At 42.0% G+C, this 13,558-nt stretch overlaps 1 protein-coding gene across 2 annotated transcripts in view; it reads right to left on the bottom strand.

The window, feature by feature from the left end:
• Positions 1 to 1,711: 1,711 nt before the first annotated feature.
• gtf3c4 (general transcription factor IIIC, polypeptide 4) overlaps positions 1,712 to 13,558 on the bottom strand; it is a 30,849-nt gene continuing 19,002 nt past the window's right edge. For both annotated transcript variants that reach the window (XM_060841101.1, XM_060841102.1), the window contains exons 3-5: positions 11,052 to 11,182; positions 6,003 to 6,091; positions 1,712 to 2,812 (exon numbers count right to left, since the gene is read on the bottom strand). In XM_060841101.1, the coding sequence (XP_060697084.1) occupies positions 2,748 to 2,812; positions 6,003 to 6,091; positions 11,052 to 11,182 (285 nt within the window). In that variant the 3' untranslated portion in view covers positions 1,712 to 2,747. The remainder of the gene's footprint in view (positions 2,813 to 6,002; positions 6,092 to 11,051; positions 11,183 to 13,558) is intronic.

The raw sequence follows: 13,558 nt of genomic DNA on the forward strand, positions 1-13,558 counted from the left end.
TGGCGACGTCACAGTAATCCAGCGACTCAATAATGTTTGGAGTCAAGGGTTCAAGTTCTACTATATTGATAGCAACATTCGAATTCAGTAAAATCTGGAATTGAAAGTTAGTCTAATGGCAATCATGAAATCATTGTCGATTGTCATTTTAAAAAATTGGTCCATTAATGTTCTTTGGAGAAGGAAATCTGCCATCTGGTGCATTGACCCTGGTGGGAATACTGTGCTGAAAATTAAGCTCCATTACTCCATAAGTCATCACAAGTGTGCAATATGACCAAACAATCTCTAGCTTGGTTAAAACCGGACTGTAACCACTACCTACGACAAAAGAAACTCACATCAGCTTTCATCAATGAAAAAGAATGCAAAACATTTATATGGTGGCAATAAAGATTAATTACTAAAATGCAAACTTATATTATACGTCCTTTAAATCCAAACACATTCATTCACACAAAGGACAGACAGGGCAAATGAAACAAACATTTTTCCCCAGAAATATTGTGGGTGAAAAATATAGCAATAAAGGAACAAAATCCGTGGATCAGATTTCAAACCACAAAAGGGATTGATTGAAGTGATTTTCTCAGTTTGTTTTTTTTTCGCAATGATACGGTGTTGTCAGCTGCAGCATTGCTCAGGTTGGACTGGAGTTAGCAGTGCCTTTTGTAATCTATCTTGCTTGCAGGCTTTGGAGGTCTGCATCGCGACAATTCTCCAACGTCTCTGTTCTGTGACAATCTGCCACTTACAACTTATTCGTGCGTTGCTGTTGGGCAGTTACTTTTTATCCCCACCCCCACCAATAGAGTCCCTGGGTACCAGTGTGTCTCATAGGATTCAACTTTTTAAACTAATTACGTGTATAAACAATTAGTGACCACAGAGTTCCATTGTTTCTTTAAATTGCAAATAAAACTAATAATCCAAACTCCAATTTTCCAGTTTCAAATTCCAAATAAAATGGATGCCATCCACACATTGGTTTGGCCTACCAGTGACTCCAGATCTCCAGCAGCTGGAGAAATTAGAGCGGATGCAGGTTCTGCCTTAGAGCTTTACCACTGTTGCTGGGTCAAAATTTGGGAACTTTCCACAAACCAAAGACCGCAGCACTTCAAGGCAGCAGATGACTGCTACCTTCAAGGGAAATTAGGGATGGGCAATAAATATATCCAGTATCTTTAATGTTCCATGAATGATTAAGAATGATTGGTTGAAGCTTTTGTCTGGAAGCTTAATTGGACTAATTTTGCCTTATGGAGAAACGTGCTTTCCAACAATAGAGTCTGCCCAAACGTTTTCTCTTTAAAAAGAAAAGCTTACATTCTTTTGGTTAAGTGACTAAAGGTTTTTCCTCAATTAACAGTATTTAGCTGTTGGCTATGATCAGAGTTGCAGGACCAACCAGGTGAGAAAGGTGAAGTTATCCAATTGCATGATATTGGCTTTAGAAGCCCATGGTTGCTACAGGCATATGATAGTGACAAAAAAAATGCTCAAATCTTTGACCTTCTGAAAGGAATGGCTATATGAATTGTGTTTTACTGTTTGAAATGAGATGACATAAGATCCAAGCAAGCTGCCACTAAACTGATGTAAATTAATGAAACTGCAACTTAATAGCCTGTGCCATACTTAAAAAAAGTGCCAAAGACATTTTCACTTATATTTCACAAGATGGTATATTTTATCCAAACAGTAACAGATTTATTGAGAAAACAATTCTTATTGTACAAAAAAGTAGTTTATCACGTTTTAAGTTGCGTTCACAAATGTACGCAATAGTTGTAGTCGTTAAACAAAATTTAAACAAAGCTTTAAAAATTGAAAACATACATTAAAACAAAAAAAAATAGAGAAAGTCTAAGTGACAGTCCAAAACTAGTTACCAACCAACCTCGATGACTGATATCAATTGACTGAAGGCCAGTAGCATGTTAGCGCATTTCATTTTTCCCAGCCTAAATTTTAAATACAGGGACATTTTACATTATGGCTGCTACTTGCTGAACTCTAGTACAAACTCCATGCTTCCCACTCCATTCTGCACCCCACATTTTTGGACTTTAATTTCATTGCAGGCCTGATATTTTTGGCATTCATCTGGGATCAGGAGACATTACATTGAAAAAGGTCTAAAGTACCCTAGCCACTCTGGATATATGACACAAATCACACGTTACTCAAAACCTCTAAAGGCAAAGTAATATAAAATTTCATTTTCACATTGTTCCCACAGGCAACCTTAGTCTTGTTTAACTGGCTTTGCAAATGCAAAAGTAAGCAAGTGTTTATCAGAAGATTGTGACATGGGTTAATTTTTAGACAGTTACTTGAATTCATCAAATGAAAACTTGATCTAGGCGGGCATGAACATCATCTGTTCAAACCTAACTCCATTTTGAAGAGAGTTTCCCCATTTTTCCTGCACTTTCATGTTGACCATCTTCTGCACTCTTATTCTCAGACTGAAATAATAATTTACATTCATTTCCTCTTGCCCTTGCAAGTCATGATCATGATGTTGGTGAGAAGGTGCTAAGAATCCTCCAGGTTTTCCTTTAGTGTTTCACAGAACACAAAGCTGCATCTTTGAATGTCTCCAATTATAAGACAATGCCACCATTCAATAAACACAATACCCCCCTAACAGAGGAGTAAATATCTTAAGCCTCATCTTCCCAATGCTAAACTTAAGATACAGATATATCCTGTTCTTTGTCCAATGGCTTGAATGCTTGTCAGAAGAGAGGAGAGTCACAGTACGTACATGGACTCTGCAGCAGGCGCTTTATCCAGTCAGGGTCTGGAATGTGAGAAACACATGTTCAATAAAAGGTAATTTAAAATGAAGCATCAAACCACTAAATAAATGTTAAAGTCGAGTGAAATCTGGTTTTGGTATTCAAAGACTGATGAATATTGAATCTAGGTTATAACATGTTTACCTACCTGAAATTACCACAGTCAGAATATTTCTCATTCAAGCAGTACAATTAACAAAATTGATTGGTGTAGTGTATGGACAAGGAATATTGGACAGTACATGCATTAATTCAGGTCTTCAGTAAAAAAAATCTTGATATAAAAGAGCTCACATGCAGTGGGAATGCACAAATGTTGTGAATCACTGGTTTATTTATTAAATGCACTGCATTAACATTTTTCCATTTGCTTTTTAACAATAATGTGGAAATTTGCAGAATCTCATCTGTCAGACAATTCAAGATTTATTTGCAACTGGATGTTCTTGCTATTCAGAATACAAACATGTGGATGTACCATCAAATAACATTGCCAAAATTAGAATGCACTCTTGGAGCTGAGTACAGTCACACTCACTTCTTCATACATTAAAAAATACAACTGCATCAAAAGTTGACCTGAATAAGAAAGGTCAATCCCATTTAGATAGATATATTCCCTACAGTGTGGAAACAGGCCATTTGGCCCAACAAGTCCACAATGACCCTCCGAAGAGTAACCCACCCAGACCCATTTCCCTCTGACAAATGCACCTAATATTATGGGCAATTTAGCCTGGCCAACGCAGCCTGGCCAGTTCATCTAACCTGCACATCTTTGGACTATGATAGGAAACCGGAACACTCAGAAAACCCACACAGACACAGGGAGAATGTGCAAACTCCACACAGACAGTCGCCCAAGAATGGAATCAAACCTGGGTCCCAGGCACTGTGAAGCAGCAGTGCTAACCACTGAGACACCATGCCACCCGATAGCCATATGTTTAGCTAAAGAATGTTTAGCTGCACATTTCTATCTTCGGCAGACTAGCAACTCACAGTAGGCCTGTTTATAACATTGTGATTTTTACTTTCAAAGATAACAGCCAGTAAGTAAAAATCTCCCAAATTTACTCTCTAGGCTGGGCAGTCAATGACTAAACAGATCGTTGTAATTTAATTGTTCAGCATGAAATTGCACTTATATAAGAATCCAAATTGTGAATATGGCCATCTTAAAATTCAACATTTCAAGTATAATCCTTCTTCACAACTGGATGTGGTGGTCTTTCCAGCTCCACCTCCTCCTTTCCATTCCACCTTCTGACTTCCAGTTTCCAACCAGACTCATCCCTCCCATCGACCAACCAGATCGTACCCACTACCCGTGTTCACCATTCTGCTATTCTCCCCATCCGCCCCTTCATCCATAGCTCCACCTACCCCCACATCTAGTGCTGAAGAAGGGTTAAACCCAAAACATCAACGTCTCTAACTCCGATCCTGCCTGGCTTGCTGTGCTCTTCCAGCCTCCTTTTTTAGATTAGATTAGATTAGATTACTTACAGTGTGGAAACAGACCCTTCGGCCCAACAAGTCCACACCAACCCGCCAAAGCGCAACCCACCCATACCCCTACATATACCCCTTACCTAACACTACGGGCAATTTAGCATGGCCAATTCACCTGACCCGCACATCTTTGGACTGTGGGAGGAAACTGGAGCACCCGGAGGAAACCCACGCAGACATGGGGAGAACGTGCAAACTCCACACAGTCAGTCGCCTGAGGTGGGAATTGAACCCAGGTCCCTGGTGCTGTGAGGCAGCAGTGCTAACCACTGTACCACCGTGCCACCCTGTTTGTCTACTCTGGATTCCAGGACCTGAAGTTTCTTTGTATCATATTAAAATTCAAGATTTTCTAGCTGAAGTATTGGGTATATAATTTATCCTCGTTTTCTTGCTTTTTTATTTGTTTTGTCTAAAGAGTTAAGCTTTTAACAAAAAAAACTCCAGATTTTTATAACTTCTGTGAAATTGAAGTTAAAAATGTACAAATTCTTTTCCCCATTCTGTTCTTTTGTCAGAAGTCCATAGCATTCCCCAAGTAGCAGGGATACAGTTTGCAAGTTGTGGGTGGTACCTTTGAACTTGTGCTACCAAAGTACTACATTATTGAGATGCATCATTTTCCCTCTGGAACCCAGGAGTGAAAAGAACATCTTACGGCTTGCCACGTGGGGAATTGCAGCATTAAAATTATATATTAGTTACCAATTGAAGACCCAGTTTGCTTCAAATTGTTTCATTTCTTACTAGAGAAGAATTTTTTATCATTATTACATTGCTGTTTGCGGACTGATTGTTTAATTTCACACACTGCAACAGCGACTGTGCTTCAAAACGCCCTGAACTGGCTATAAATTGCTTTGGGATGTGCTGAGGTCTTGAAAGGCACTATATAAAGGCAAATCCTTTTATTCTTTCTTCCTAAACAAGACTGCCAATAGTAGATTAATGGTTGTAAAGGTAATTAAATAGAACAATAGGAAGGGCTTACAGGCAAAGTTGTCAGGAGCTGTCAACAGTCACTGTAATTCATTATGTGCAATGCATCTTTTTTTTAGATTAGATTACTTACAGTGTGGAAACAGGCCCTTCGGCCCAACAAGTCCACACCAACCCGCCGAAGCGCAACCCACCCATACCCCTACATTTACCTCTTACCTAACACTACGGTGTAATTTAGCATGGCCAATTCACCTGACCCGCACATCTTTGGACTGTGGGAGGAAACCGGAGCACCCGGAGGAAACCCACGCAGACACGGGGAGAACGTGCAAACTCCACACAGTCAGTCGCCTGAGGCGGGAATTGAACCCGGGTCTCAGGCGCTGTGAGGTTGCAGTGCTAACCACTGTGCCACCGTGCCGCCCCATCTTAGAATATAGTGAAAGCTGTTAAATTAATGTATGCTTTTTCTTTCTGGCTGTAGTTCATTCATACATTGGAGACTGAAATACATGACAGAAATTCTATTTCTAACTGCAATGCATCGGTTTTCATGCAACAAGAATAGCATTACCACTTCTTTATCTTAAAATTCATTTACGTCACAAGATTTCTCTGGTCAACTGTGAACGGACATCCAGAAACAAAGTTCAAACTCATGGATCTACATTGTAACATTCAAAAAAATGTTCAGGTCTGTTGAAGGTTTTGAAATTTTCTTTACAAGTAGCTCACCTGAGGGTAAGTGCTGTCGAGCGATGCTGTCTTGTAGCAGACATCTGCGATAGGTCAGACTCTGACACGCATGATACGTCAGAACACATCTGTAAATCAGAAGTTATATCATCAAGATTGTCCTTGACAAGTATGACAATTACACTGATTATACCTTTAACTCTGTTCCAGCTACTCGGAAAGCAAACAAGATCTCAGTTTAACATCTCATCTGAAAAGAAAAAGTGCCTTCAGTGTTGCACTAAAGCACCAGCTATAAATTGCATATTCATGTCTCAGGAGCAGGACCTTTTACACAGATGGCTGCAGTGGCAACGCAAGATGTTCAGCAGCATCATGGACTTAATAGTTTATGGGAGACGTAACCACTGGACTCAATATCCATTTTACGTCACCAATCTGAGTGCATTATACAAACTCCAGACTTTAGCAACTCAAAATTACTTTAAAACCAGCTCCTAATCCCTCATCAAGTAATGTCACCCTGACCGGAACATTTCACTTCACTATCGAAGTCATAGAGCTGTACAGCACGGAAACAGACCCTGCACTCAAACTCATCCATGCCGACCAGATATCCTAAATTAATCTAGTTCCATTTACCAGCACTTGGCCCTTATCCCTGTAAACCCTTCCTATTCATATACACACCCAGTTGCCTTTTAAATGTTGCAATTATACCAGCCTCCACCACTTCCCTCTGGCAGCTCATTCCACATACGCACCATCTCTGTATGAGAACGTTGCCCCTGAGGCCTCTTAAATCTTTCCCCTATCACCCTAAACTATGCCCTTTAGTTCTGGACTCCCCCACCCCAGGGAAAAGACCTTGTCTATGTACCTTGTGCAAGTCCCCTCATGATTTTATAAAGCCCTGTAAGGTCACCCCTCAGCCTCTGACATTCCAGGGAAAATAGCCTCAGCCATTTCAGCCTCTCCCTCAGTGCTCAAACCTTCAAAACCGTGGCAAAATCCTTGCAAATCTTTTCTCAAACTTTTCAAGTTTCACAACATCTTTCCTACAGCAGGGAGACCAGAATTGCAAGCAGTATTCCAAAAGTGGCCTAACTACAGCCACAACACAACATCCCAACTCCTATACTCAATGCACTGACCAAAAAAGGAAAGCATACCAAACACCTTCTTCACTATCTACAAAGTTAAAAATCACAAAACACCAGGTTATAGTCCAACAGGTTTAATTGGAAGCACACTAGCTTTCAGAGCAACGTTCCTTCATCAGGTGATAGTGGAGGGCTCGATCGTAACACAGAATTTATAGCAAAAATTTACAGTGTGATGTAACTGAAATTATACATTGAAAAATTGATCGTCTGTTAAGCCTTTCATCTGTTAGAATACAGTGATAGTTTCACTGCTTTCATGTGTAAATCATAAAACCTGTCACAACACTACGGATTTCTTACAGAAACTCAGCACCCACGGACCAGTCGAACCGGGAACATTCCTCGTCACAGTGGACGTTTCTGCACTCTACACCAGCATCTCCCACAAGGATGGCATCGTGGCAACAGCCTCAGTACTCAACACCAACAAGTGCCAGTCTCCAAACACCATCCTACAGCTCATCTGCTTTATCCTCGATCACAACGTCTTCACCTTTGACAACCAGTTCTTCATCCAGACACATGGAACAGCCATGGGGACCAAATTTGCACCCTAATGTGCCAACATTTTTATGCACAGGTTCAAACAAGACTTCTTCTCTATGCAGGATCTCCAACCAGCATTAGACACCAGGTACATTGACAACATTTTCTTCCTCTGGACCCATGGCGAGGAGTCACTGATAAAACTACACAGTGACATCAACAAGTTTCATCCCACCATCAAACTCACCATGGACTACTCTCGACTATCTGTCTCATTCTTGGACATATGCGTCTCCACCAAGGATGGGCACTTCAACACCACACTCTACCGCAAACCCACAGACAACCTCACAATGTTACACTTCTCCAGCTTCCACCCAAAACATATTAAAACAGCCATCCCCTATGGACAAGCCCTACGCATACACCGGATCTGCTCAGATGAGGAGGAACGTGATGGACACCTGGAAGTACTCAAGGATGCCCTCACAAGAACGGGATACGATGCTCAACTCATCGACCGCCAGTTCCGATGTGCCACAGCAAGGAACTGTAATGACCTCCTCAGGAGACAGACACGTGCTGCAACTGACAGGGTACCCTTCGTTGTTCAGTACTTCCCAGGAGCTGAAAAATTACGCCATGTTCTTCGTGACCTGCAACACATTATCAATGGGGATGAGCACCTCACCAAGACCTTCCCCACACCTCCACTACTTGCCTTTAAACAACCGCCAAACCTCAAACAGATCAAACTGCCCGGCTCTCAGGACAACTCCATACAACCCTGTCACGGTAGGCGCTGCAAGACGTGTCAGATTGTGGACATAGATGCCACCATTACACATGGGGACACCTCCCACCTTGTACATGGCAGGTACTCATGTGACTCAGCCAACGTTGTCTATCTTATACGTTGCAGGCAAGGATGCCCGGAGGCATGGTACATTGGGGAAACCGAGCAAAGGCTACGACAACGGATGAATGGGCACCGCACAACAATCAACAGGCAGGAAGGTTCCCTCCCAGTTGGGGAACACTTTAGTGGTCCAGGACATTCAGCCTCGGACCTTCGGGTGACCATCTTCCAAGGTGGACTTCGGGACAGGCAGCAGAGAAAAGTGGCCGAGCAGAGGCTGATAGCTAAGTTCGGTACCCACAGGGAGGGCCTCAACCGGGACCTTGGGTTCATGTCACATTACAAGTGATCACCATTTCACTATATACACACACACACACACACACACACACACACACACACACACACCCTTATAGAGAGACACACTCATACATGCACCCCCTCACAGACTTAAGATACTCTGCATTCACTGCGTGCATGTGCACAAACACACACACACATTTTCTCACACTCACAACCGGCACACACACAAAGACCCACATGCACACATATATTTTGTGGGGTGAATTTGTACTTGCAGCGTTACATTGTATTTTGCTCAAAAGCTGCATGCATTCATGTAGAACTCGGAGCTCAAAAACTGCATAAATTTATGTAAGACTCTGTTATCTCACTTTTTAGATTAGAATCAATCTAAACATCATGGCATAGACAGAACACAGGGGGCTAACACCTTCAACATATTGTCTAGCTATCACCATTGTTAACAGCTAACCTGAGAATGCAACTTTTAAAAAAAAGGTTTTGTGATTTACATATGAAAGAAGTGAAACTATCACTGTATTCTAACAGATGAAAGGCTTGAAAGACAATCAATTTTTCAATGTATAATTTCAGTTACATCACACTGTAAATTTTTGCTATAAATTCTGTGTTATGATCGAGTCTTCCACTATCACCTGATGAAGGACCGTCACTCCGAAAGCTAGTGTGCTTCCAATTAAACCTGTTGGATTATACCCTGCTGTTGTATGATTTTTAACTTTGTACACCCCAAGCCAACACCGGCATCTCCAAATCTTCACTATCTACCTGGGACTCCACTTTCAAGGAACTGTGAACCTGCACTCCAAGGTCTCTTTGAGAGCAACACTCCCCAGGACCTCACCGTTAAGTGTATAAGTCCTGTCCTCATTTGCCTTTCCAAAATGCAGCACTTCACATTTAGCAAAATTAAACTCCATCTGTCACTCCTCAGCCCATTGACGCATCTGATCAAAATTCAGATTACAACAGGATCTTGATTAGATTGGCCAATGGGCTGAGGAGTGGTAGATGGAGTCTAATGTAGATAAATATAGTGCTGCATCTTAGAAAGGTAAATCAGGACAGAACTTATACAATTAATCTCATTGGGTCAAATTCCTAGAATCCATCTTGGGAGCACCATCAGTTCAAGTGCTGCACCTCAGGAAGATCACCACCACCTTCTTAAGCCAACGACTGAAACAATCTACATAGCCTTGTCCAAATGCATTGGTTTAAAATTCTAATTTAGAGGCAGAAGTGTGCAATTCCAAAACCTCAGCTGCAATAGTGTTGGGTTAACTCATGAGATATATTCAAATGCTGAGAACATTCAGTTGGATGCTAAGAAATTGTAGGAATAGAGCTCAATTTCTATGAAAATATTTATCAAAAAAATGGTAATCTGTTCTATCATCATATTGTAAAACTGATTAAAATTGATTAATTATCTTTCAGAAGTTATTGTTGGTCTGAAGGAGGAAATATCCTAAGTATAATAATAGTATAAATGATCAGGAAAATCTTATGCTTGGTTTAAGTTCACTTAAGTGTTATAACTAGCTCAGAAATTCTAGCTTCAGCGACCTAAACACTATTTTCCACATTCCAGTACTGAATTATGGATATTTCGGTCAGATAATTTGGATTGTGGGTAGTTCAGGTCAAATAGGGTCAAGAAGCATCTCGTGGGATCGCAGAGGGCAGTGCAGTAAGTCAGTAACTTGTCTGAAGCAATGCTGCAATAGTGCAGCAGCTCACCAAATTCTCTAAGTGGGTTTTCTTAAAAAATTTCATGATGTTAATAAGTCTAGTTTTTAAGTTGCAATGCTAGTAACAAGGGACAATTAAACATTAACTCTCCAGTGGAGGGGGAACAAAAAATATCAAGAAATCACTAGTCCTTTATAAGTGTAGAAAATGTGTTGCTGGAAAAGCACAGCAGGTCAGGAAGGGCTCATGTCTGAAACATCGAATCTCCTGCTCCTTGGATGCTGCCTGACCTGCTGCGCTTTTCCAGCAACACATTTTCAGCTCTGATCTCCAGCATCTGCAGTCCTCACTTTCTCCTTTACAAGTGTAGTCCAATCAGCACATACGAGAGAATGGAGTTATCATAAGGCAGAACTGCAAATCTGGCTGACAGTGTTACAATGAAACTGCACATTTCAACTCCAGAAAATACATGAGTAACAAAAGCACATGGTGCAGGGGTTATTGGATCACCCTTATGGGATAGATCCTGTGTCTCTAGCAGCTGGCTGTGCCTACCTGTGCCAAATGTGCCCGTTGGAGCAGATAGCTTTGCGTCGATCCGTAAACGGTAGAACCTCTTTACACAGGGAACAGTGTTCAGGAAATGTCTGTTTGGTCAATTTCTTCAAATTGTGAGAAATCAGAACCTAAACCCAAAAAGTGTAGGGATAGGGAAAAAAAGAGAGAGAGTATGGAAGAGAGTACATGCAAGCAGCACATAAGAGAGCAAACACGAGCATTCACAAACACAAACACGTGACAATGCGAAAATGAGCACATGAGCAAGACAGCACGCAAGAGAGAGCAAGAATAAGTACAAGACCGAGCCACACATGGAGACACAGGAGAGAAAAGACAGAAAGTGACACAGCAAGACAGTGGGAGAGCAGAGGGTTGGGAGATGGAGGGGAGATGGTGAGTAGAGAAAGAAAGATTAAGTACTTGACAAAAATAAACAGAAACCCTTATAAAACACAACTTTAACATTTCACACTTCACATTACTTCAACCAATAAAACAATCCCTTTCCCAATGCTGTCCAAGAGTTTCCACTTTGAGATGCATCAGTGATCCAGGTGCAAACTACAATAAAGATTACCCGTGTCATGCTCAGATGTCTATTAAGCCTCATTCATATAACTGCCAAATGTAAAATCTGCCACAAATCAACACAATAATGACCCACATTGGAACCAACGACATAGGAAGGGGTAAAGGATGAGATTCTGAAGGGACAATATGGAGAAAAACGCAGGAATTTTAAAAAGGAGGTCCTTGGGAGTAGTTCTATCTGGATTACTCTCGGTGCTATGAGCTAGTGAGGGCAGGAATAGGAGGATAGAGCAGATGAATGCATGGCTGAGGAGCTGGCGTATGGGAGAAGGATTCACATTTTTGGATCACTGGAATCTCTTCTGGGGTAGAAGTGATCTGTACAAGAAGGACGGATTGCACATGAATTGGAAGGGGACTAATACACTGGCAGTGAGATTTGCTAGAGCTGCTCAGGAGGATTTAAACTAGTAAGGTGGGGAGGTTGGATCCAGGGAGATAGTGAGGAAAGAGATCAATCTGAGACTGGTACAATTGAGAAAAGAGTCAAACAGTCAGAGCAGGCTGTGACAAAGCAGAGAACAAGATAGGACTAATAAATTAAGCTACATTTATTTCAATGCAAGAGGCCTAACAGGGAAGGCAGATGAACTCAGGGCGTGGTTAAGAACATGGGACTGGGATATCATAGCAATTACTGAAATGTGGCTCAGGGATGGACAGGACTGGCAGCTTAATGTTCCAGGATACATATGGTACAGGAAGGATAGAAAGGGAGGCAAGAGAGGAGGAGGGGGAGTGGCATTTTTGATAAGGGACAGCATTACAGCTGTACTGAGGGAGGATATTCCCGGAAATGCATCCAGGGAAGCTATTTCAGTGGAACTGAGAAATAAGAAAGGGATGATCACCTTATTGGGATTGTATTACAGACCTCCTAATAGTCAGTGGGAAATTGAGAAACAAATTTGTAAGGAGATCTGTTATCTGTAAGAAAAAAGGGTGGTTATAGTAGGGGATTTTAACTTTCCAAACATGGACTGGGACTACCACCGAGTTAAAGGTTTAGATGGGGAGGAATTGTGTACAAGAAAATTTTCTGATTCAGTATGAGAACGTACCTACTAGAGAAGGTGCAAAACTTGACCTACTCTTGGAAAATAAGGCAGGGCAGGTGACTGAGGTGGCAGTGGGGGAGTAGTTTGGGGCCAGCGACCATAATTCTCTTAGTTTTAAAATAGTAATGAAAATGGATAGACCAGATCTAAAAGCTGAAGTTCTAAATTGAAGTAAGGCTAATTTTGATGGTATTAGGCAAGAACTTTCAAAAACTGAGTGGGGGAGCGGGGTAAAGGGACTGCGGGAAAATGGGAAGCCTTCAGAAATGAGATAATGAGAGTCCAGAGAAAGTATATTCCTGTCAGGGTGAAAGGAAAGGCTGGTAGGTATAGGAAATGCTCGATGACGAAAGAAATTTAGGGTTTGGTTAAGAAAAAGAAGGAAGCATATGCCAGGTATAGACGAGCGCAGCAGGTCAGGCAGCATCCAAGGAGCAGGAGAATCGACGTTTCGCGCATAAGCCCTTCTTCAGGAATGAGGAGGGTGTGCCAAGCAGGCTAAGATAAAAGGTAGGGGGGAGGGGCACTGGGAATACGATAGGTGGAAGGAGGTTAAGGTGAGGGTGGTAGGCCGGAGAAGGAGTGGGGGGCGGAGAGGTCAGGAAGAAGATTATAGGTCAAGAAGGCGGTGCTGAGTCTGAGGGTTGGGACTGAGAAAAGGGGGGAGCGGGGGGGGGGGGGGGGGCGGAATGATGAAACTGGGGAAATCTGCATTCATACCTTGTGGTTGGGGGGGTTCCTAGGCGGAAGATGAGGCACACTTCCTCCAGGAGTTGTGTTGCCATGGTCTGGCGATGGAGGCAGCCAAGGACCTGCATGTCCTTGGCGGAGTGGGAGGGGGAGTTAAAGTGT

The sequence above is a fragment of the Hemiscyllium ocellatum genome, chromosome 21, assembly GCF_020745735.1.
Source record: "Hemiscyllium ocellatum isolate sHemOce1 chromosome 21, sHemOce1.pat.X.cur, whole genome shotgun sequence".
Lineage (NCBI taxonomy): Eukaryota > Metazoa > Chordata > Chondrichthyes > Orectolobiformes > Hemiscylliidae > Hemiscyllium > Hemiscyllium ocellatum.